General features: G+C 36.3%; 1 protein-coding gene across 2 annotated transcripts in view; it reads left to right on the forward strand.

Annotated features, from left to right (window-relative positions):
• Positions 1 to 23,624, forward strand: part of FEZ2 (fasciculation and elongation protein zeta 2) — a 31,836-nt gene extending 8,212 nt beyond the window's left edge. Inside the window, exons 5-9 of one of the 2 annotated variants that reach the window (XM_076334243.1) lie at positions 2,227 to 2,495; positions 5,222 to 5,302; positions 10,275 to 10,350; positions 12,592 to 12,657; positions 19,488 to 23,624. In XM_076334243.1, coding sequence (XP_076190358.1) covers positions 2,227 to 2,495; positions 5,222 to 5,302; positions 10,275 to 10,350; positions 12,592 to 12,657; positions 19,488 to 19,504 — 509 coding nt within the window. In that variant the 3' untranslated portion in view covers positions 19,505 to 23,624. The remainder of the gene's footprint in view (positions 1 to 2,226; positions 2,496 to 5,221; positions 5,303 to 10,274; positions 10,351 to 12,591; positions 12,658 to 19,487) is intronic. The other variant, XM_076334244.1, reaches the window with a different exon arrangement.
• Positions 23,625 to 25,837: the final 2,213 nt, after the last annotated feature.

Below are 25,837 nucleotides of genomic sequence, written 5' to 3' on the forward strand. Positions count from 1 at the left end.
CTCTGAAATTGTTGCAGGGTTTTCCTAGAAACTGTCTGGCTTTTATAAGACAAGTCAGAGGCGTTAATGTTTAGGATTGAGAGCAGGAAATCAAAGCTTGTATTTACTTTTTTCTTGGATAGGAAAAAACATGTATTAAGACAGTCCAAGAATAAAACCAGTTACAGCTCTGGTTACGCAGGTGAGTCCTTTAGCCTACATATCTAAGATTTAATCCAGTTAGTCTTCTGCATTTGAATTACTCTGTCTTCACTCACCTGCATCAGCTGAGTAGTTCCTATGTAGCCCTTTTGTAGGCTTTGATAACGACAAGTGATCTATCATAAACAAGTCAGGATTGCAGTTGGGTCATCTGCACCTATGTTTTTGGAACAATTGTTACTTTGGCTGTGAAGCTGGTTCTTAAGTGTTGGGACTCACTGGTGCTCTCTCTAATCTTCTTTCACAAAAACGAAACAGGGGTGCAACCTATGCTTTTTAGACTGTCCTTTGTACTGAATGCATATGGAACTTACTCATATTAGTTTTTACTACAGAGTATACTCAGTTTCACAGATTGTAAGGCCTATTCTGTGACTTGCAGCCACAGAGCACCACATAATCTTGTCGCTGAATTTACCTTTCTTGCCCCTGCTTATGTTTGAGTTGATGTTGCTATTTGCTATTGCTGACAGCCAGAGTTGACTTTGCAAAAAGTTATTGCTGTGGTAAGACCTACTGTGGTATGTGCAATGACTGTGAGCACAGCCAAGATCTGTGTTACGTGTAGAGGCCATAACCTGCATGCTACATATTTAGAATAGTTTAAACAACAATATAGGCGATGGATGGTTCAACCTACTTGAAGATTAGATCCTTAAGCATATGGTACTGTTACAGCATTTGAACAGAGTTTAAGGCCTAAGCTACTCTGAAAAACTGTGGCTCCTTGTCGGAGAAGTGCCTTAACAGGTTTCATTGCTTTTTCTTTAGTAAGTAAGTGACAAGGAGCATTCCCCAATCAGTTTTCCCTGCTGTAAGTTAAGAGAGAGAAATCACATTTCACCTACTACCTTTGATGCTTCTAAGAGCTATACTTTTTTGTAGTTCGTGGCCTTATTTGTGTTTTTCAACACTTGTCCATAGGCACTTTCCCCTGTAACAATTTTTTTAGACATGACGTTTACTAGACTAATTCAACGTAACCAAATCATTACGAACATCTATGCAGTGTCCTTAAATGGATTTTACCCTTCAGTGTAACCAGGACTAGCTGTTTCTCAAATGCCAATGAAAATTATGTTCTTTGACATAGCAACTGATGGGACTTACTAGCTTCCTAGGTGTGTCAGACTTAATTGGGAATGGAAAGCAGTCCTCAAAGAACGTGCTCAATTTTAACCCAGCAAGCCTCAGAACATTATTCTTGGTCATAGTTTCACTCTCTATAACACATGACCCTTTAAAATGTACCTTTAAAATGCAAACCTGGAGGGGTTTTTTGTTTCCAAACTGACATTGTACAGTCTTCTGATTTAGCTTTAACCAATTCAGTCTCATGCTTTCTCAAAACTATTAATGCTTATTTTTGATTGAAATGAGCCTGTCAGCTAATTTTGATCTAAGTCTTTGTTTCAGGCAATACAAGGCCATGCTTTTGACTACAATCCCCAGCCAAAGAAAATGTGGAGGATTTTGTTGGTTTTTCTACTAAATGCATCGAAAAATATTATCAGAAAAGCTTGGTGCAAGCTTTTATTAATATGCATGAATACCTTAGCAATGTCCCCAAGAAGATTGCCTCGCTCATAGACTATAGTTTCTATATTACTGCAGGTCAAAAATCCAAGGATTCCAGAAATGCCAAAGTGTTGATTATTGTGTCAGAAAATATGGAGACATTTTACTTTGAACAGTGAGTGTAGGTGGAAAGTAATAGTTAACAGAGGTGTCAGTATTAGAAGTTTAGCGCTTAACTTCAGCTTCCTTAACTTCAATATGCTCTTCATATTTGCAGATTATCTCAGATTTCTCAGAAATAAGAAGAAAGTATAACCATCTTCCTGTTGCTAATCTAGTTGCCTCTGTGATGTGTTTATTCCTTTAGGAATATTGTTTTGTTCTATGTAGTTTTAGAATTGAATTTTTTGTTTTGAAAAATTTCAGAGTACTTTTTTCTTCTAATCCCCACAAGTATTCTCATGCTAAAAATCTTAACAGATTACTTTTTATATGAACTATTTATAGGAGTAAAAAGATTGTCTGTTGCCGAGTTAAATGAACTGCTAGAAGAAATTGAGACTGCTATTAAGGATTATTCTGAGGAACTGGTACAGCAGTTGGCTCTACGAGATGAGTTGGAGTTTGAGAAGGAAGTGAAAAACAGCTTCATTTCTGTCCTCATCGAAGTACAAAACAAACAGAGAGAACACAAAGAAACGGCAAAGAAGAAAAAGAAGCTGAAAAATGGTAGTCCTCAGAATGGCAAACAAGAAAGAGGTCATATGCCTGGAACAGTAAGAAAATTTTTGTAACTACTTATACATTCAAAATATTTTTTTGTCTTTTCCCTGTGGGAAGTAGTAGTCCTAGATTATAACAAGATACCTGGTACACCTGCTTCCATGCCTTCATTTGCAGACAAGACTTAGGCACTTCCTATTGAGATTATTTTGTTCACAAGGTCATATAACCTTTTGCTCTTCTCATACTCAAAAAAGATTTTTTTTTTTATTATTGTTTGCAGATTAGCCTGGAATCAGCATACCTTTCTTGCAAAAAAATACTGTCTTTGGATGTACTGCTGTGTGTTCTATTGTCAGTAGGCAAACTCATTTATCTGTTTGGTTTCACTGTGTGAATTTTAGTATGTGTACCACTGTTAGTCTTGCAGGAGATTCAGTATTATTGTTGGTGTAGTTGTACAGATATTTATTGATCGTGTTGGTTTTTAGGTAGGAAAAAAGTAAAAGTCTTACCCTGCATCTCTTGAAACCTGTGGCTGAGTTACTATGTCCAATGAGAGACAGGGGTGAGGCCAAAGTGTAGTGCAGGTGTACAGGAAGGAGATGATTTGGTTTATTCTTTACAGAACATAGTAACAAAAGGAAAAATGTCTTTCAAACAGAATTTGAATAATAGAAGGCAGAGAATGAAAGAAATCAGGTTATTATCCTGTCAATACAATTTTTTTCTTTCTTATCTGTCAGGTATAATTTTAAATTACTTAAGTGGGATATTAACGTTAGAATTTCTTAGTGTCTCTTATAGGATGGAGAAAATGTGGTTAATGCATTGTAGATCTTAGCTAAGTCCCAGAAAGAATGCTTCGGTTTGACATCAGAAGGTTTTGGGGGTTGGTTTTCAAACACAAGGAATAGACATTTGTAATGAAATATTAATTCTTCAGAATCTATTTCTAAACTTACAAGGATAAGATACCTGTGATATAACCCAAATAGAGTTCTGATCTTCTCCGTCTAATGAAAAGTGTTTGTGTACATAGCTAAGTTTAAATGGAACTCTTAAGAAAGTATATGTCTGGAAAACAATACAAAGTTCAAATGTACTTCTTTTTGGTTCTCAGTCATGGAAAAATAAAAAGTGGTATTCTAACTTGAAAGAAAAATAATTATTTGGTTTTGAAACTTGAGTCAAGTGATTCGTAAGCTATTCTGGTTAGTTTCAAGTTTAGAGACTTGAATGATGCTTTCAAGTATAACTGTGAGTGGTCCCAATATAAGACATATTTGTATTTGGTTGCTTCAAGATACAGATGTGTCAGATTGCTTTCTGAGAGGGATCGAAGAAACTGGCTCTCGAGTAAGACTGTAGCCTGCATATGTGTGGTTCATTTGAAAATAGCTTTCACTATTACCAAGTATAGATTTGAGAGCCTTCTCCCAGAAAGAGGTACAAGCTTACTTCCTTCAACACCCCTTTTTTCTTTTTTTCTTTTTTTTAAGGAAGTGCTGAGAATGTGCATACAGATAGTACGTTCAAGTAACTTTGTGAAGAGTGAGTTTCTGTTAAAAAAGTATAATGAAGTCTCATTTAAATACAAAGCTTGGAAGTAAGGTTAAATTTTCATACTGTTAAGAAAATCAATTCCTCTGTAGACGCTGTAATTGAATTTTAATAAACAGAGGTTTTAATTCTTTGTCCTTGATACGGTCTTTGGGTAAATCACTTTCTTAGACTTCTAAAACTTTTAACCTCTCTCACAAGGGCAAACTGGGGAGTAATTAAAAATAGTCAGGGCTTGAAGATACCAGTTACTTCAAGCAGGGTATCTTAAAAGAATTAAGATGGCTTTGGCAACATCTGTGTCTATTTACTGACCTCATTGTGCTTTAGAAAGCAAATGAATACTGTATTCCAGCACATTTTATTCCCCCTCCCATAAATAAATACATTCAGATAAACATGCTGAGGTGTGCGCATCATACTGCCCTATGTCAGCAGCTTGACAGTTTCTTCTTTTTATGTTCTTGTCAGTTGCTGATTTTTTTATATCTCATGCTAAACTTCAAAATTGTTTTGATTTTTTTTCTTTTTACTTGTCTTCTCCAGCAAGCAAAAAGGATTACAAAGTTCAAGAAAAAAACAGTGGTTGGATTATATATTAATTTTTCTTTACTTGGATTCCATGATTCCATGTAATGGAGTTTGAAATTAATATGGGTGCATTATTAACTAATTGTGTGTATTTTATCATATTGCAAAAAAAGGGGACTACTAATTGTTGCTTCAGTTGTGGAAAAGGAAGCATGAAAGCATTAAATGTTTTAAAGAGGCAGAGCTGAAAATGAGTGCCTCTGAACAGTGTTTCTAGTAGGTGCTTAAAATCTGAAAAATGGGTATCAGCGGTGTCTCTAAAAGTATATTGCCCGAACACGAATTTTAAAGGAGATTGTACTGTGAACTAAACTTTCAAAAATACTATTTTTTACATTTCAAAATGAAACAACCTTAAAAGGCAAGTCTCGATTATTGGGTCTGCAGTCTGAAGATTTTGTTTGATTAATTTTGATGTAGATATACTGCTTAACTGCCATTATAAGGTTTGCTTTTTAATTATAAAAATTAAGTAGGTGAATGAAAACATAGAAGTGTGCTGAAATACATCTTGGAGCTTGTCTTTGTCATTCGTCTTTTATAGTCTTGATAAATGCTGATTAATAGTCTTCTGAACTTTTCTCTGTCCCTTTTTTTCTTTCTGCTATGTTTTCACTACTTTTAGCGCTTCAGCATGGAAGGGATCTCAAATGTCATACAGAATGGCTTCCGCCACACGTTTGGAAACTCAGGTGGAGAGAAACAGGTGCTGGGCTATCTTCTCTCTTTTCCTCATTCTTTGCCTGCACTTTCGGTAGGAGCTGAGATCTTGAAAATTGACAGTGGTTGAAGATAAATGCTGAGACAGGAAAAATAGGACAAAAGTGTTGGAATCGGTACTCTTTCCCTGCCTCAGGACTCTGACCAGCCTGCAGTCCCTTTCTCTCTTCAACAGCTCAAGACAGTCAGGACTTGATAGCCTGATGCACTGAAATAATAAGCCTTATTTCTTACCCCAGACTAAAAGTCTGTTTTGGCATAATGCATGCTTTAAATACATTGCATGTCTGTAAAAATCTAATATCCAATCAAAGAATACGTATCAGGTTAGACATAACATTTCAGCTTTCATCATTAAGGACTTGGGTAATATCTACAACTGAAAAAAAGTTTTGTTTTCTTTTTTCTTCGAATGTTCAGAGCTGATATATCTAAAAACAGAGTAGCATCTGGAAAATGCATGGACTCTCTTCTATGTCTTTTTGCCTTTGAAAACTGCATGATGTTAAAAGCAGCCAAATGTGTGCAATGCAGATTACTGATATAGAAGACATAAGCCATAGGCAAGTCTGTGTCTTTTCATTGTTTAAATGTTGAAATATATGGCACGGAGACCGAGCTTCAGTGGATATCTCTGTAGATGTTACATATACCTAAGTAGCAAGATTCTTATGCTTTATTTCAAAGTAATACTTAATTGTTTGTTTCAGAACTGTAGTATGTATTTTATTAAATGCATTCTGTATTTTGGTAAAGTGTTAATGCTTATGCTATTGTTTAGGCTTTTGGCACACATTACAAAATATTGGTATTTTACATTATTTAACGCATACCCACCCATTATAGATTATGCAGTTGTGTCAGAGGAGTGCGTTAGATTTTTTTTTTAATTTTTTTTCCCCCCCTGGTGAGAAGTCCATTGAGGCAATAAACTGCCTGGTAGTTTAGAAGTCATGGCTGATTAGGCTTTTGTCTGGAAGATGTCTGGAGTATCCTGCAGAGGAGTTCAGGAGGTAAAACAACTCCTCTCAAGTCATTCCTGAATCATGAGGTTAGAAATCATGCACTTTGCCCTCTTTCTCAAGCCAGGTATATGTATGAGAATTCATGAATACATAGATCCAACTATTTGTCCCCAGCTTTGGGGTTCTTGAACACATGCATAGAGCTTACCTAACAGAGTTTTTATCACTCTACATTATCTCAATACTGGTAAAGTAATAGCTGTGCTGGTTTTTTTTCTTTGCTATCTTTACCATTTAATAATAAATTACAGCTGTTTACCTGTGTCTTTAGCTATTTTAAATATCTTGTATTTTCATAAAGTGAACATATTTAGCTATGCCAGCCCCTCTTATTTTTGGTTAAAAGACTTTTTATATCCATGTCTCCATTCAAATATACCTTTTCTTCTTTGACTGCCTCCTAACTTTCTAGACGTAAGTAGCATAATCACGTATTGACAATAACACTGATTGGATAACTCTTCCAGTCATTTTTTGAGTTAGTTTGCTAATGTTATTCTTCATGTTGATCATACTTTTCCCCTGATTTATCTTATACTATATCCTTGCTAGCAGGTTTATGGGGTTTTTTTTCGCTTCCTGTATCCTAAAGCCAATCATGGAAATAATAAGAACTTAAAATGAAAAATAGGGGAAAAAGGTAGGAAAGATACCAGCTCTTTTCTGATTTAGTCCTGGAAATCCATTTTTCTATGGCACTTGTTTTTTGTTTGGGGTTTTTTTGTTTGGTTGGTTTTTGTCACATTACCAAACCCTGGCCCTGCTTTTAAAATATTGGTGTCATCTTCTTATTGCAGCAAGTTGCAAAGTAAAAAAAAAAAAAGTATCAGATGCTCAGTTGCTTAGTGCTGCTCTCAGAAGATTCGAGTGTTTTTTCAGGGTGTATTGTCATTCTAAACTCATGTTCAGGTGTTTTTTGCTAGCAGGGAAGTTATTTACCAATCTGGAGTTGTGGTCCAAAAAAAATGCAAGGACAGACAATCTTTTTGTGTACCTTAGAAGGTAGAAGTTCATACACATAAAGTGACAGCATAAAGTTTATGACAAGTTTGTACAGTTATTTCGGAACTCTATTCAGTCTTTAATTTTAATGGTATTTACCACCTTTACTATTTTCTGGGTAGCATTACCCTGATAGGGGGTATTTTCCTTTTTAAAATTTTAGTCCTTTTTTGTGTGTGTGTTTGAGAGACAGGTGAAAATGGCTTGGAATTTTTCAGTGTTTAAAGAGAAACTTCCAGTGGGAACTACCTGTTCCCATCTGACAACGCAGCCGGAAAAAACACCACCAACTGCATAAAAGCCATTGAAATGCTGGTAGCTCTTTCTGTGATCATATTTCCAGAAGAAAATTCAAGATAGTCATCTTCAATATGCCTAAAAATCAAAATGAACACTTTCTATGGCTGATTACAAATTGCAGTGGGAATTGCTGCTTATCATATTGTCAAATCTGCTTCAAAAATTTAGAGGTCACAGTAGACTTAACACTTGGGCATATCAGTAAGCTACGCTTTAGTCGTTTTTTCGTCCTTTTCATAATATGTTATCCTTCACACAGCAATTCAGGGAATCTGTTTTTATGGTGCTATTATAGAGACTTATTGTTGCAGCAGCAAAGTATTGATGAGACAAACAAGGTGATTTCTGGAAACTAAAAGAAATTACTTTTTTTTTTTAATTATTACTATTAGAGAGGAAAATTGGAAGGTGGAATTTACAGGAGAAGGAAAACAGGGAATATTGGTATTTGGTCCAGTGAAACATGTCCTAGTAATTTATTGTCGAGGTAAAGGGTAGAATGCCACTTAGTTCTGAAGGCTGGAAATGACAGCCTGGGATCTGATTTCTGAGTTAGTAGATCTACTTTCATCTCTGACATTTGAAGATTTAACAGCCTTATATCTAGCTGTTGATTCCGGTAATTTTCTTAAGAGTGCAAATCTCTAATGATACCTGTTGGCTACATCTGCTGGAAAAGAAATTGAAAATTGACTGTTTCCTAAGAAGCATTGCATGCTTTCCTCTGCTGTGCTAAGTGGATGGGAGAAAATGCAAAAGGAATAGAGTGGGAGAAAAGCGCCCTGTGTTTGCCGAAGGTCTTGGTGAGGTGTCAGTACATCCCGTACAATAGGTTCCCTTAAGTTACACAGAATTGAGTCTGTCTGGCCTTTAGGCAGAGGATATGGTTGGGCATGAGGTACATGAGCCCGCTCTAAATATGGTGACGGTTATAGCTGCGTTTGGCAGCCCTAAATCTTCTTCTGCAAAGTGAACCTCTTCAGCAGAGTCTGAGTTACACTTGACTTGCTGAAGTGCTGCTACGGAGAGAAGGAGACCTTGTATATAACATGTTTTCTGATTGTTACGCGGAGAACCACACATATCTCAAGTTGAATGAGAGATAGAGGGTTGCTTTGCCTACTGCCTTGTAGCTGTTAACCCAGAATAAAGTTCCTGTTAAATTCTTAAAAATTGAATTGAGGGAGATTTCAGGAAGCTTTTTCATTAGGGAAATTCCAGTGATTTCAGTACTTTTGAAATTATGACCTCTTTAAAAATAATATGCATTCATATAGGCTGCAAAGTAAGATGTGGCCTAAATGCATTTAACAAAAATCTTAGAGCAACAGGGTTACTTCAAGTTTGAAAATAAATCTTGGTTGCTCTCCAAGTAGGAAAATCCAGAAAGATTTAAGAAAACTTTTGGTTTGGGATTTTTTTTTTTGTTGTTGTTGTTTTGTGTTTTTGTTTGGGGGGGGTTGTTTTGTTTTAAAGCTGACAAGAAGGAAAGATTTCAGCAAAGAGTAAATAGAACAAAAGTGGAGTTGGTTTGAAACAATCTGTTGGCATACTTGACTATTAAAACTGAAAATTTAAATCAAAATCCAAATGGTGGGTTCTTATGTTTAATCAGGCTTGCTTTGTACCTTTTGGTTGGAAGTGTATAGGGTCAGAAGGTGAAAGCTGTCCGTTTTCATTTTCACCTAACTGTAGGGCAGTCTAATTTTCTTTGTGGAGAAGGCTGTACATCACCTTCTGAGCTGGGACTGGGCAATGCTCTTTGATCTGTCAAAATGCTTGGAATGTTTCACATTCTTAGTAAGAGTTACACAGTCACTGAGAAAATTCTATGGCTTTTTTTGAGGCTGTTCAAACATAGCATATGCCGAGTTTGAAGATTTGGTTTTTTCCCCCCAAATACTTGTTAGCACACTTGTACAAACCTGAATGCCTTACTTCATGTGCCCCCACAGCCTGTATCAGTTGTGCTCTGGAATCCTTTAAAAAGCTGACTGTTACCAGTTTCCCAAATGATCTGAAGGCAAATCAATATTTACCTGCAAAGATTTTTCTTTTTCTTTTTTTTTTAAATGTACTTACTGGAAAGAAAGAATTACTTTCTGATTTTTGGATAGAACTGGTGACACTTGCATGATGTTTATACTTTCTTTTTTTTAAGAGCAAGTGTGAAAATTGTTCATCTGCATTTATAGTGTTGTTTGAGGGGAGGTGGTGGGAAGGTTGTTCTTTCAGCATTTATTTCATTGTAAGAAGTTCTTTAAATACATGAAGGACTTCTGGTTGACTTCTAGAGGGAGGAGAGGAAAGATTTTACTATTGGTGGCTCTGAGTAATGGAGAAACTTTTTACTGTAAACAGCTCCAATTTTTTAAATACCTCTTTTTAGTGTTTAGCTGCATGACTCTTAAAGTGATGTTCACATCATTTAAAAAAAAAAAAAAGTTGGCTTCTGTGATAAAAGCTTTGGGATAGGAGAGGTAGAATCTTAATCTCTTGTGAAATATGATCTTTTGAAAAGCTTTTATTTGTGGCTAGCAATTTCAATTGCTACAATATTTTGTAAAATAAAATGTGAGCAATATAATTGCATGAAAGGACTGTCAAGTAACTCTGTTTTTCATTTGACAGTACTTAACAACCGTCATTCCTTATGAGAAGAAAAATGGACCCCCATCTGTTGAAGATCTTCAGACATTAACCAAAAGTGAGCGTGTGAAGTTCCTTTCCTCTTTGTATTTCCAACTGTGGTTGCTCAAAACCAATGAATCATACAGTTATCTCTTCCCCCTTACCCTATGGCATGTATGTAAAGTTGCATGATTTTTAACTGTGCATTTTGGCCAGTTTTTGCTTGTTTTCTGAGCCTTCACGGTATGTTTGTTTTCTAGCTGTTCTCTGAAACCCTGAAGGCTAGAAACTTGCATGTATCGGAAAGTAAATGTTCTCACACTATTTCAACAGGTGGGCCTTACGGAAATACCGCATGTCGTGGAAGTTAGCAATACTGTCTTATAGTACCTGATATAACCCTGTTTGTTTAAACTTGCTGTGCTTTATTGAGGTTATTGTAATGACTTTCAAAAACTGGAATGGATGTCGGGACGCTTATGAATAGTTGTTTAATGAATGCACTTAATTGCCTTTAAAATAGCCTGCTTCTCTCTGTGGTTTTTTTTCTGTGTGTGTTAATAAATTTTAATAATTAGGGAGTATAAACCAAACAGAGTTTTGACAGTGCTTTGAATTCCCCTTTCTTCACATCTTTTTAGGCTAGATCCTCAAAATTATTTATGAGTTCTAAGTCCTCTGTTTTTTTTATTCTGATTTGCATGAAAAATAAGTTTGTATTTTTAAAATATTAATTATTAAGGTGGTTAAATACAGCAGAGCATCTCTGGGAGTCAGTGGGATCTCCATTTGAAGTTTATAGGAAGAGTTTAAAAATAGATGGTAGAGTGCGTCAATGTATTTGATCACATCTCAGTGCAGGACTTTGGATCTAACTATGTCTTAAGGTAGTAGTTTCCAGCAGCACAGGTCTGTGATTCCACAGGTGGCTGAGGGATGGTAAAAGGCTCATTGGTTGTTTCCTGGAGAGAGAAAATAAGTATTGTGCAAATTCTGGAGTAAATTAAATGTTTAAGCAAGAATTAAATGCCTTTTATTTTTCTGCAGTAGACACCCTTAGCTGGTAATTCATATTTACTCTGTGACAAACGTATTTTGCATTTTATATTTACTCCTGCAGAGAAATTTTATCCTCTTGCCATGTTTAAATTTCACTTGAAAATATTCTCAAAAATTCAATATTAAGCAGAGAGAGGTTAAAGCCTCCTGAAAACGTTTTGTGTTGTTTGACCGTTTATTAACAAAATGTCTTGTACAAATGCACTGTAAAGTGTATTAACAGTATTGCCTTCTGTGGGCTGGTTGGAGCTTGATCCTGTGACTCAGTTGCAGATTTCTGACTCGCTCTCTATGCTGTTGTTGAGGCAGACAGTAAAGCAGGTGTTTGGGGTTGTTTGGTTGGTTTTCCTATCAAAGCTGTGTATTATTGCATAGTTATGAACACTAATATCTTACTTCAACATAGAAATTGAAATAAAACACTTGTTATATTTTAAGTTCAGAGTCTCATATGAGGAATTTGGAGCTTATGAAGTACTGCTATTCAGTATAATCCTGTACTTTTGATTCTTTCAGTTGTGTCCAGAGCACTTCATAAAGGATTGTCATTGTTTTTGTTTATGGAGTAACAGACAAGCTTCTTTGTGTCAAGTTGAGCTAGTCCAAATGTTTTTCCTTCTTCAGAAATAGGCAAGGATGGACAATTTTGACTTGATATGTGTCACAAAAATGGCATTTTGGCCATTATTCTAAGTTAATGCCAAATTCAATCATGTATTTAAGATTTTTCTAAGCTACAGTTGCTAATGTTCACCATTTCAGGGGAAAAAAAACACCAACATTTTCATCAGATCTTTCACAGCAGTGTTTCTCCAGAAAAGTGTCATTATTCCATGAGTCAGGATGAAGATCAAGGAAATAAATTGAGTGATGGAGCATACTTTTTTACTTAAGATTTCCAACCCTCCAGCAGTTGTTAGCATATTTTAGTTTTGGATGTGGTGACTTTCTTTTGGAGATCTTTTTTTTTATAGGGAAGAGGTGCTTTTTTGTTGTTATGACTGATGACATTTTACTGTAATAATTAACCATGTAAAATGGGTCTCTTGCATCCATCTACTGCAGAGTTCAGTGAGAATTACACAAGTGAAAGGTGGAGATATGATGTGTCTCATTGTATTTGCTCACATTCTAGTTAAGAGTTTTCTTACTAATCTGGTGGTAATATCCCTATGACTAGTTGAACAGCTTCATGGTATTTCTTTTCAGTGTTGTCTTTATGACTAAATTTTTGAATATTTTTTTTTCCATACTTCAGTCCTGCATGCCATGAAAGAGGATAGCGAGAAAGTGCCAAGCTTGTTAACAGACTATATTTTAAAGGGTGAGTATGTTTCTTAGCAGGGATTTTTTAATTCTAAATTAACTTAATGTACATACAAGGTGCGTTTGAAAAGAGCAGTCCTACCGCATTCATGAATTATGTTGCCCTTCTATCAAACACAGCTCTCATTTATATTCTGTTCTTTTTTGTCCAAGGTTTCTGAGCACATAGTTCATAAATAAAATATGTTTATTTCGTTTGTGATAGTATAATATAGCAAAGTATGTGGTGTATATTCAAATAGCTGAAGGACATCAGCAGGAGCAGAGCAGTCTGGCTTACAAAGTTAAATGGGTGTAGTTAAAAACTTGTGTTGTATAGGTTTTTCAGACTTGAAATTCAAACTGCCTATGGTAATCATGGATTTGCTAGGTAAAGTGCTTATAGCTTCATTTTAAGTGTTACTTTCTGACCAATAGTAAAAATTCTTTATTTTACATTTACTTGTTATACCTTCTTCACATTTTATTTAAAAGATTTGTGTACCAATCATTTATTTTCCAGTCTTATACATTCATTATACTAATAGAATGTCAGACATTGAAAATCACTGCTTGCTTTAGCTGTAAGGAGTTGTTCCAGGTAGTTACCAGGTTGTTAAATTACTTTTAAACGTTTTTCTTCTGACTTCATTTTTGCCTAGATCTTATTAATGCTTATGTTCTTACTTAATTCTTGACATATAAATGGTACCATCTTCTTTAGTGTTTAAAGTTTAGCATATGCATTAAACTCCCAAGGTCTGAACAAACAGTGTACAAAAGGGTGATGGATGCCTTTATATTTGCCACCCAAATGTATATTATGTTCTGCTTCATGTTCACATGCTGCAAACTTTTTCTCTTCTTTTGGTATCATGCTTTCCAAGTCTCACTGTTTTGTCAAATACAATCATTTGACTTAACTCCCTCCATACGATTTTTAAAGGTTTTTGTATTTCTTACACAGATTCTAATCACTCTCATCTCGCAGAGATTTGAAATTACTTTCAGGTTAAAGTTGTGGATGAAATTTAGTGTGCTGTTGCTTCAGAAAATCTGAAAGGAGAGCCATGCAGTATTCTAGAAGCTCTGACAGACTTCCTGTTGGAAGAGGCTCATTTCTAAGTTTCACGTAGGGTTGCAGAACTACCACATACAATAAGAATGCGGAGATTCTTTCAGTTGATTCCTTTGATTGCTCCATTGTTTACTTACCCTTTCTGAAAATCCTTCCTATATTAAACAGATGTATTTGCTTATGAGCTGAGAGCCATTTAGGCGCTCTTTTTTAATGGTGATGGCACTAAACTTTAGTTTTGTGAAGCAGAATCTTTGACTGAAGAGGATGAACTGTTGTCAATAATTAAAGTTGTTTGCTTTTCATCATAATACATCTGGTAGAAACTGATTGGAATGAATAGTGCTCTTTACAGTGTCTGCTCTTATTTTTAGATGTAGCTATCCAGAAAAGCTTTCAGATTACTAGGATACTGAGAAGAGACTGGCTGCCTAGGGAAACGGAGAAACCTTCTGCATAGAAGGCTTATAAAAGTAGATTAGCTGAACATGTGACAGGATGATCTAGGAAGCTTGATACTGAGGTTCTCTCCTACCTCTGCATGCTCGTGACTTTAAAATCACCAGGGATTTTCTACTAGCTAGATGCAACAATTACAAAAACATCATGCTCACATTAAATGTGTTGGATCAAACAGGTCTTCATATACAAGCACTGTTGTCTCTAAATTGTAAAACAAATGTTTGCAGCATGAAAAGTAATCTCTCACTCGCATCATTCATACTGAAAGGAAAAGGTGATTTCCCCTCCGCTGCCATGATTTCATTACTGAACAGAACTAAGCCTTTATCACTCTTCTGTGGGTCTGTTTGCACAACAGCAAGCAGTTGTACAAGCTAGTGAGCACAGAATTTTACTCTTCCTTTCAATGTAGCCTTAACTAAGCTTCATATTGCTCTGTTTAGATTATGTTAAATATTTATAGCTCGGCTGACAGTGTTACATTGTAATGTAGATTTATCCTGTGGAACAGTGTCCTGTTCCAATCTTCCAATTGTTTCTGGAGTTGTAATCTGTTTCTCTTCTTTTTCTGCCACTAAAACTTCTGGTCTGAAGCCTCAGTGAGGCTTCATACATGGCACAAAATACTCCCAGCCACCTGTCTATTGTCTGAAAATTATTTTTAAAGCTTGTTAAAGGGCGATTAGATGATTCTAAACAATCACTTGAAACAACTTCCAGCTCAGCTTTTGTACCTGAAATTCCAACCTACTCCCTGAATTTCAAAATAAAAGGAGTGACCTACTTCTTAAAGAGTCTGCTCTCTTCACTGGAAAGATAAAAAATGTCTTGGCAAGGTGAAAATAATTATGAGGATTTAGGGGTTTGAATTTGTTTTCCAAAAGAAACAGGAGGATAACAAGTTCTGGACCCAGTAATAATAATCCGTATGGTATAGTGATAACTACTCATTTTACATTTGTTTACTCTATGATCCACCTATTGTCTTGGACTGAATGGATTTCATTTCTTTTTATTAAGCTTTAATCAAGAAATGACATTTTGAAATGTGTGAATTATATCACCAAAGAGACTTAGTTCTGTTAAAATCTGTTAACTACTTGTTCCTTTGAGGATCATTTTTTCCAATCTTAGAACAAAAAAGCAGGCAGTAAATTATACGTGACAATAGGATATGTGTAGCTTTATGGGAAATCCGGTTAGTGTGGCATTTGTTAGCACAGGTAAAACCTTCTTTCTAGCTCGATATTCTATTTTACACAGCAAAGAAAAAAAAAATCTTACTTGTAAGTTCTTAACTTTTTTTTTTAAAGCAGCACTGTCTTTTTATTCTATGGTATTTAAAAAATTAGAACATGCTAGTCTTATGTGGGTGTTACGGCTGTCTGCAGAATTAGTAATAAACTTGCCCAGATATTGTTGGTTACTGTTGAAAAGTTACTTAGAGTGTTTAGAATCAAGAGCTGAAGAAAAAAATATCAGGAAAAAAGTGATTCTAACAATTGCCCTAGTATTGTTGGCATAATGTAATGGGACAAATAAAAGAAAAATGCTGTGAACCTGGAGGGGTTAATGGAACCATGAGATTGAGCAGTAAGTGTTCATTTAACAAGAAATCTTGCCAAATTCACTGACATTCTGATAAAACAAAAAAGACAGAGAAATAAGTTTATATTTTCTCTGAATTTCATGGTGTTTTGTAGAAGCGTCACCATCTTGAATATCTTGAACTAAATGCCAAAATAATTCTGAAATTTGTGAAAGACTAAATTTGGATCAGATAGGAAGACACACACAGACCCCCTCCGTGTGTGTTGTTTAATACTTGATATCTTCATTTAATAATGATAGAGTAAATTTGTTTTGGCAAGGCAGTTTAGCCAAGAGCTGGAGCACAGGACTGGAACTTGAAGGAGAGTTCTGCAACCAGAGCTGCTATTGACCTTCTATGTTACCATGGATCATTCTTGCACACTTTTTTCATAACCAGCTAACGCTTCTGAAACACTGGAAGTAGAAATCCTCAAAATACGGGACGTGCAAATGCGGTATAATAATGAATTGAAAAAGTCCAATGCAACTCAGTTCATTCCATGTTAGGAAAAAAGAAAACTCCATATGCATTTCTGAATAGGATTATTAGTTTTGAAATTACTTCTGGTGTTTGCTTCTTTAAAGCATCCTCTTTTCCCAATTTCTACCGCCCTCTTGTGTCCCCCAAAATGTTAAAAATATCATCATTTTGTCCTCATGCTTAAGTCTCTCTTTCCAGTGATCAGGTAGCTCTCCCCTGGATCTATTCCATAGGGAGTACCTCCTCAAAGGTAAGCATCCCAAAGCCAGACTGTGTACATATTCCATGTAGAGTCTTGTACAATGCAGTAACTTACCTTCCTTTGTTCATGTTACTCTTGATGCAACCCAAATTATTTTCAAGGGGATTTTTTTTCCTTTTGTGGGGTTTTATTTCTTTCTACTTTTCAGTGAACAGTTCCATCTTGAAGTTAGTAATAATGAAAGGGACTTAGTGATTTGCTTTGCAAGTATGTTGTAGTTCTTCTCCCACCAGCATACGATTCATACTCTATTTTACAGATTTAGAATGAAAATAGATGGTAACATGAAATTGATAAGCATTTGCAATTGTGCTTCCATTTTTCTGAATATATTTTTAATATATTAATATTGTTGTTATATTTTATCCCTAGGGATCATGGGTGTCAGTCTCTTCTCCCAAGTAACAAGTGATTGTTACAAGAGGAAACGGCCTCAAATTGCACCAGGGGAGGTTTAGGTTGGATATTAGGAAAAATTTCTTCACCGAAACAGTTGTGAAGCATTGGAACAGGCTGCCAGGGAAGTGGTTGCATCACCATCCCTGGAGGTATTTAAGACATGTAGGTGTGGCACTTAGGGACATGGTTTAGTGGTGGACTTGGCAATGTTAGGTTTATGGTTGGACTCAGTGATCTTGAGGGTCTTTTCCAACCTAAATGATTGTATGATTCTATGAAGTAGAAACTGAGATTTGGAGGAGCATGGGGGAATGCCTTTGACAGGGAAAGAAATATCAAGCCAACACTCTGAAATACTTGATCTTAGAAAGCACGCGTTTGGACTGAAGCTGGCAGCTTAGTAAGCTCACTGTCTTTAAATGCTGTTTCTGCTCATCTTTCTACTGATCTCTTTTGATGGTTTAACAAATATAACATGCTTTGAAAGTATTGCGTTTGTTTCCATTGAAAGACCTACTCAAGCAAGTAAGCAGCGAAGTTTCTTGTGCATAAGTTAAGCTGTAAAGCAGGGGGCACAGATGGAGATATTTTTGTCATATCTTGTAGTTGCACTGGTTATAGGTGTTGCAACGAGAATAGGTACCATATCCTTAGATGTCAATACAAACATGCTTTCTATACCCATTGAATTTTTTTTTACAGAAGCTTTCAGTCTTTCTTCTTGCATGTGTAATGTAATGACTTTCTGCATTATGATTTATTTGCCAAGTACAATAACGCAACAAGTAGTAGTATCTGTAATCCTTGACGTATGCCAGTTTAGGCTGTTTTCTGAAGAAAATGCCTCTGTGCAGTCGTGTTGTCTGTTTCTTCAGCCTCACAAATAATAATTGCCAATTTCAACCCCACAAGACAGAAAGAAAAGTTACGGGAATAACTGCGTTTCACAAATACTATAGGCAACTGCATCTAGGTAGGAGAAGGACTGAAACCACTGTTTCTATTGAGCTAAAGGCTGTTGGCTTTTAAAAGCCAACATAAAGTTGGCCAGATAGCTTTTATGTATTCATGTACGGGTGAATACACTTCCAGTAGCTCCTATCAGTTTGGGGGCATGAGGACAGAGGAACAATATGGGGAGGACCTGGTGGGATGGAGTTAATGGCAAATTTAAAGTAGAAGCTGAGGAAGGCATGGTGGGAAGGGGAGTTACCTAGTTTTATTGTTATGGGGGTGAGGAGGAATATCTGAGGAAATCTGCTGGAAGCAAGGGTTCCTTAATTTAGCTACTTACAGAACAAATCCATGAGAGATATGAAATGTTAGCCTGTAGATATACACAGAATCAAAATATTAGGGATAAGTTGCCTGGTATCACATCTAGCCACATTATTTCAAGATTATTAGTTTTTACTTCCAGTTTTTGCAAAATATGAAGATTTAACTTCGTGTACTGGGATAACTTTTGAATATAACATATTACCAGTATGATATGCAAACTGAATAAATCATTCTCCCTACCCCTGCATAGTTAATTGCTTTTTTCCTTAATTAGAGAACTCATGTAAGTGTAAATAATTGTGACCTTCTTAAAACATAACTATTATATATAACAATATATAACTATGTATGTATTTATAGCTGAAATAAATGCTTTTGAAATCAGATATGTCCTTACAGTAAACTGTTCTGAGATGTATTTATTGCTAAGCTTTGTGTTCTTTTCCAATTCTCCTTAAACAGTAATTGTGACATAAAGTACAGTGCTAAAAATAATATGCTATACATTACTACTGAGTAAAATGCATGAAATCTGTCTAGTATTTTCTTTCAGGCTTTTTTCTGAATGTTGGTGTCATGAAAGCAGAATCATTTTCCATCTTTCAGCTTGCTTTGCTATTTCATATCTGATCTTTCAAGCTTCTAGTAAAGGCTTAAAAAACGCACAGTTTTTTGTTTTAATAAAGCAAGATTTTACTCCTGGATGTATTTTTAAATTACACAAGTATTTCAGATAACAAGAACATTTCTTTTCATGCCTTTGAAGTTTTTCTTTGTTACACCTGACTTCTTTATTTGCTTTTGTGTTGTGCTAGCATTGGTTTGAAAGCTGGATTGCTCTGAGGTTTGTGTCTTACATGTGAAACAGGAATGAGAAACACGTGAAGGACATGTCTTGTCTTCCCACTGTGTGATTCAAGTACACGCACCAGAATTAGAAAGTAGAGTTAGAATCTCAAATTGTCAGTGCATATTTTTAAAATATAACTGCATGCATCACCTTTTATTTAATGTTCTGTTTTCTAATAGAACACCTCAAAAAGCACTGTTTAAGACATGACCTTTAGTTAACTCATTTCTGGGTAATATTAGTTAAAGATAGTGGGTTGTGTCACTTAATTATCTTTTGAGAAGAGGATGATATCTTAATTGCCAGTTTCAATTGATTTCTAGATTTTACCGTGTTACTGATAGGGTAGAATTCAACATTTAAGTATTTTAGTATACACAATACATTTTATACAGGCTAACTTCACTGATGTTTATCAAGATGTATTTGTGATTCTTTCACAGTACTGTGTCCTACATGAAGAGGGCTGCCTTTCAGAATTAGCCATGCTCCTTCCTGTGATGAGAAGCTTCCCATGGATATAACTCATAGTATTTTTTCATTTGGCAGTATACCTAAACCAGTATGCATTTACCTCCTCTATGTGTGCGTGGATTTTCTGATCCTACAGTAAGTCTTCTGGGCATGACAACTTATCCATTTTAACTTAACAGTGCAATGAACTGGAGCAGGGAACAAACATCGTACAGTTTTACTCACATTGTTCTGGCTTTTTTAAGTCTATTTTTACATTGTATAGCATGTAGTAAGTCCTCCTGCACATTTTGTTGTTGGAAGGAAAAGTAAACTTTGAATAGTGTAAATAAAATAAGCCTAGTTTTAAGGAATCCATATTTAAAAGCATCCTTAGTTCCTATAGCAAAGATGCAAAAAGGGTTATAGTCGGGCTTGGACTAAAAGATTCAAGTGAGTTCTCCAGGAGGCACTCCAGAACAGTGCTGGTGGAAGTCAGCATTCGACACTTCTTTCAAAATGGTAACTTTGAACTATACAACAGTATTGTTCATACAGTGAACAAATCCAGATTCTTTGATGGTTTGGCATAAGTAATTGGTGTGTTACCTATCCCTATTATCTAACACAAACATCCAAGTAATGTAATATTTCATATTTGTTTTTATTTTAGTTAGTAATGTTCATGTGGCTTAGATATTCTCCCATATTGCTGCTATAATTTTACTGGTTTTAGTGTGTGTTTGATATTAATGAAAATGCTTCAATATATAAACATTTTAAAAGGCTATATCTTTTTAAAAATACATGTACAGTTTGAAAAACTTGCACATGGGTTCCAAGTTACTGTTATATTGAGACGTTGCTGTGTATCTCTAAATTTTACTACAAATCTCTCTTGTAAATTGTATGCACTGTCTCTTCTGTGATGATGTATCTGCATTCAAACAGATGAGAATGTATTTTACAAATCCTGTAAAAGAAACATACCCCATAATCTCAACATTAAATATTTGTCACAAAAAATTTTGCCAGTCTTAAAGATTAGATTGAAATATAAGGAGTACTAATAAAAATAAAGGAACTATTTTCTAGGTTGATTTCCTATTGATTCTACACCCAGATTTATATACTGTATACGTAAAGGCACTGGAAGATAAGGTTCTAGAGATAAACGTCTTTTTTTCAAACAGTTTTTTCCATTTAAAGTCTTCAGTCTTTTTGTTAGTTGAAGAGATATTTGCTCCTGAATACCTTGTGTCACTTCTTTAGTACTTAATTTTTATCATCGTCACCAAATACTCGTTTTGATCAGTAAAACACATTCAGTTTGAAAATAGTTCTCGTAATGCTTTCTTTTTTTTCTAAAGGCCTCAATATTTTTGTCTTTTGTGCCTTTTTCAGTCAGTAAAGATTTCAGCTTAAAATTCTTTCCTCCTCCCTCTCCCCCCACTTGGCCACCAATGGATACTTGCCAGCCTGCTCAGGAATAAATAGATCCTCTGCATCAGTGTGTCATATGCGAGGAAGTTTTTTTGTTCCTTTATTCTACTTCATTTGTGGTTTCTGTAACAAGAAAGCTGCCATTTATTTCTTTAGCTGATGTGTTACGAACTCATTATGGCATGCTTTTTCTATAGAAATGCTTGGTGTTGACTGTTGATGCCTGGAAATTGGCAAAGGGGATGACTCTGCTTTGCTTCATTTTTTTTTTTAAAAAAGATGCACATGTGAAACACACCATGTGTCCAAATGAGATCTATTCAGAGATGTTTCAATCTACTTTTGAGGCTTGAGGTGACAAGATGGAACAAAAAAGAAGAAAATTAAGGGAAGAATTAAAAAAAAAAAACCACCCCAGAAAACACTTTTGACAAAGTTTGTGTTGTTAGTTGTAGCACATCTTGGATGACAAAGTCACAAAATACTAAAAATAGTAAAACTTGAAAGAAAACCCAACACTAAAGACCAGAAACGGCTTTAGTGAGCTAAGCATCTGGTTGGGTATATCATGCCCCTTATCAGGCTAAACAAGGTTTCATTATGAAAAGTACCTGTTTACCTTGTATGTAGAATCCTGGCATTAAACAACAGCTGCCAAAGCTGGCAAGTATTATATACACACCTATATTTGTACATTAAAAAAATAGATCTCAAAACATTTGAATAAAAAGAACCATGCAGATCTGCTTTTCTGCTGAGTTCTATGTACTTCATATTCTCTATTATGCATCCTTTTTCCAGATGCATTATTGAATCTTGCATTCTTTCAGGGAGCTGGATTTCATGATTATTTTTAGTTTTAGCATGTGATAGCTTTAAATGGCCACCCAAGAACGGTTGCTGACAAATACCCTAGAAGAGATTTGGTAAAAATACATTTTTACCAAAATCCGTGCCATTTTTAATATGAAGAGTCCTGGAAGCAAAATGTCCTTAAAATCATTGAATTTTAAGTTACTTAAAGTTAGGTTATTTGTATCACTTGCTTTAATAGCCTTTTTTTTTTCTTTTTTGTTTTTTCCTTTTTTTTTTTTTTTTTTCTTAACCCAACCCTTTTTCTGGGTTTCAGCTATTTCATTTGATATAACCTTATTCACTTGCTGACTGGAGTCAAATTTTGAGTCAAGGACTGTCTGGACAGTATGTCAGAGGTAGTCAAGAGTCCTAGAATGATGTTGTCTCGGTTAAGGAAAGAAACTTGAAAACAATGTCAGTTCCTTTCTGGTGAAAGATAATGATTTAGCTAGACTCTCAGCTGGTGTAGGTTATTGGTGATAAAGAATGTCTGCTGTTGACTGTGCCAGGTAGTTGCAGCCTTTAACTTGGAGCAGTGGTTTTATTGCAGCAGTTCGCATCATTGTTGCTTCCAGACTGGATTACCTTGGTATTCTTTCTGCATGCATGTCACTTGGAAACTGCAGCTTGCCCAGAAATGGCACTCTCTGAGCTTGGCAACAGTGTTGATAATCAAGTGTGTATCTCTGCACAGCATTGTTTACAGCAGCTGCCTCCTCATTTCCAAGGGGACAGTTTAAGAGAAAGGTTTCGACTCCTGAAGTTGTAGATGGTGCAGAGCCTGTGTAGCAGGAAGCCTGCTTCTCCAGCTGTGGCAGCAATGGGCAGTGGAGCTCAGCAGCTTGCTTCACGTCAAACAGCATCTACCCAATTCCGTTGGGAAGGGTCTAGAAGCAAAGCTTTCTAGTGAGGCGTTCTCAGCTCCGATGCACCCAAGCCTGAACTTACTGACTCGTCTCATCATTCTACAAAGTGTATCTTTCTTTTGGGCGATGGGGCTGTATTGTAACAGTAACAGAATCCATGTGGGTCTGGAACTATTTTCTGATTCAGATATCAGTCCTAATTTTTAAAACTTCTCATGAACCTCCAAGTTTTCCTTGGATATGAAGTCACTCCAGAAACCATAAAAACTCTGTCATCCAGTAAAAAATGAAACTTCAGAACAAAATGGATCTTGAATCATGTCAGGTGAATTTAGTGTTCTGCTTCTCTTGGGGGCACAGCACTGTTTATTTTAAGCCTAAAAAGAAACTCTGATTGTCATACAGGAAATCTACCTGTTCCAACACTAAGATAATACCATTTCTTTTCAAGATGTTTACAATTTTGCAGGTAGCAGTGAGTGCTAGAAGGGTTTTATAGGGCACATCTAATGATGGAGAAGTGCTAGATACCTTCCTTGCAGAGAGTTTCTTATCACTGAAGAATTAGAAGGAATGCTTTCATTTTTTCAGTGCTTTGTCCTTGCTGGTGAAATGAAGCGTCTTGTTCTCTTGCTCATGTTCTTTTGATCAGGACCTAACTCAGGACTTCTTGCCTTTTTGCTTGTATGTATTGATCAGCGATGGCTCTCTGGATTAGCTGATCAGTGTCCAGTCCTAACAATAATTGTTGAAGAAACTGTATGAACTGGGAGAACTAGTTACTGAATTTTGTTGCTGTGTTTTGTTTTTCTCTCCTTTATAATCTGCAAAAGTTGGATAGAAGCCTCTCTTTGCACTGAATGCTAATTTAAGCAGAGCTCATAATTTTGTTGTTCATTTTCCAACCGGTCTGTGTTTGGGTTTTGTGTTAACTTTATGTAATAAATATTAATTTTAATTTTCTGTAGTGTTGCATGCAAATTTATGAATTCAAGTACCTGTTTCTTGGAAACAACATGTTATACCTTAGGCTGAATATAATGGGATGAAAACTCAGCAAAGAAGGTAAAGTGTTTGGATTTTCTTGATCAGGAAAATGTTTGGAGAATGCCCCAGTTTTTTCAAAACTATGGAAAGCAAATTCTGATCCTACATCTGTTTTTGTCGGTATGCAGTCCTGCACAGTTCTATGGCTTGATGATATTCAGGGGCTGACCAATTCAAAGAAAACAATCCAGATTTTCCCGCTGACTGCATTTTTGGCCTTCAGGAGTATTCCATTGCCCAGCTCAAGCAGGCTGGCATACAAGAAGTCTTTCGAGTGGAATGGCAGCATTGCTGTTAAAATATCAGTTCATTTTTATCCGTAGACAAATCATTGACTGCTCCGAGGAATGTTTCTCCTTCTGCTTGTATTGCCTTCACAGGAAAACTAATTGTGCAAAGTAAGCCCCATATAGATCATGCTGCTTATCTGCGTATTTTGGAATCTGGGGTTGGAAGATTCCTAAATTAGCATAGAAGTCCCTCAAAACACCTTACAGCTATTTAATCATGAAAAAACATCTCCGCAGTATTACCTACATTCACCTGTTTCCAACCTGAGGGATAGAAATTGTCCTTGAGATAAATTTGAAAAAGACAAATGCAGAACCTCTGTCCCTTTCCGTTCCAGAAATTGATACTGTCTGCTAGCGATAGCATGAAAATAGTTGAGTATAGAGCTGCTTCCTTCTATGTGCATCTGTCATCGATGCGTGGAGGGAACAGTCATATCAGCATGATCTAAACCTCATTGTCACCAGAACCCCTAAGCTTTTGCCTAAAATTGAACAAATTCTTCCTCTAAATGCATATCCAAGATCGTGAAAGATTGAGCCCTAGAAGGCTTCGCTTCGCATTCGGTGCAGTGAGCGATTCCCCTGTGAACATTCTGGACATTGAAGCACAACATGGCACTGCAGTTGCCTGTTACACCGAACAGCACAAGAGCAAGGTGTGCTGCGTAAGCACTTGGTACTGAAGGAGGGTCTTGCAGAACCACTGCACTTTACAGCGGTGACAGCTTCAGTAGGACAGGGCCCTTGACATCTTAAGATTTCTATAGGGCATTTCAGCCATAAAGGATGGACAGGGAGGTCTTTTTTCCTGTTTCTGTAGACATTTCCAGTGCCTCGTAAATTTTTGTACTGCTCTGGACTGGCTTAAGAAGCTGAAGTATGACTTTGCTGGCTTAGAACAGTAAGTTGAAATTTGTGGTAGAAATCAAGTAAAATCCTATAGTCTCCAGGGTACTTTTAAGAGCCCTGTATCTAATCCTGCGTGCTTGGGTTAGCAAATTATTAATGATCATTCTTTGTCATCTACCCTTTGACATGAAAAAAACAGTTACTGATAGTGACATTTGCTTTTGAAGTGTTGATCAACAGCTCTGTTGGCTGCCTACAGGCAATTCTGCACTGTCTTACAAATGGCTCCCAGGACAAAGGTTATCTATGTAGCTAGAATTTTTTTTCAAAGAAAAGCTCAGAGTTTTGAAAAGCCTATTTAAATAGGCGTCTGAAGAACACAGAATGGATTTCAATGGACTTTCTATTAGTATTACCCCTAAACAATTCACAAGCATGGTTCAGTATGTTAGAGCTCTCACACTCATGGTTAGAGCAGTACCAGGAACATGAGATAAGAACATACCACACGGACCATACCTTTAGCGTTCTTTTGTAGAAACTTTATTCCCTGGAACTGAGGAACAGTACCCTTCTCACAGCTGAACAGCAATCATGGAGTTGAGACATCACAAGGTGTTGGAAGATCAGGAGACAGCTGTGTTCTTTGCCACTATGGAAGAGCTCAGGAGCAGGTAGATATCAGCTGTGGGTGGATGGACCTCAGAAGGTAAGACCAGATACTCAATGTTACCGACAGCAGTGACTTACTGACTCAGGAGATGAAGCAGCAGGACCAACTGGAAGGTCTTCATTGCTTCCTTCTGGCCTCTGTTTCCTGCGCAGGGCTGAGTCCCACAGTGGCCAACTTTTCCTGCCTCTGCCCATGTTCCTTTCCAGGTGGCCCTTCCTGCCCCTTACCTTGTTTGTGCTCCTTCCTATGCCTGCTCCTCCCCATTTGCCTGAGGCGACCTTTGTGGTAACCCTTGCTCCATGCCTCAGTAAGAG

The sequence above is a fragment of the Aptenodytes patagonicus genome, chromosome 3, assembly GCF_965638725.1.
Source record: "Aptenodytes patagonicus chromosome 3, bAptPat1.pri.cur, whole genome shotgun sequence".
NCBI lineage: Eukaryota > Metazoa > Chordata > Aves > Sphenisciformes > Spheniscidae > Aptenodytes > Aptenodytes patagonicus.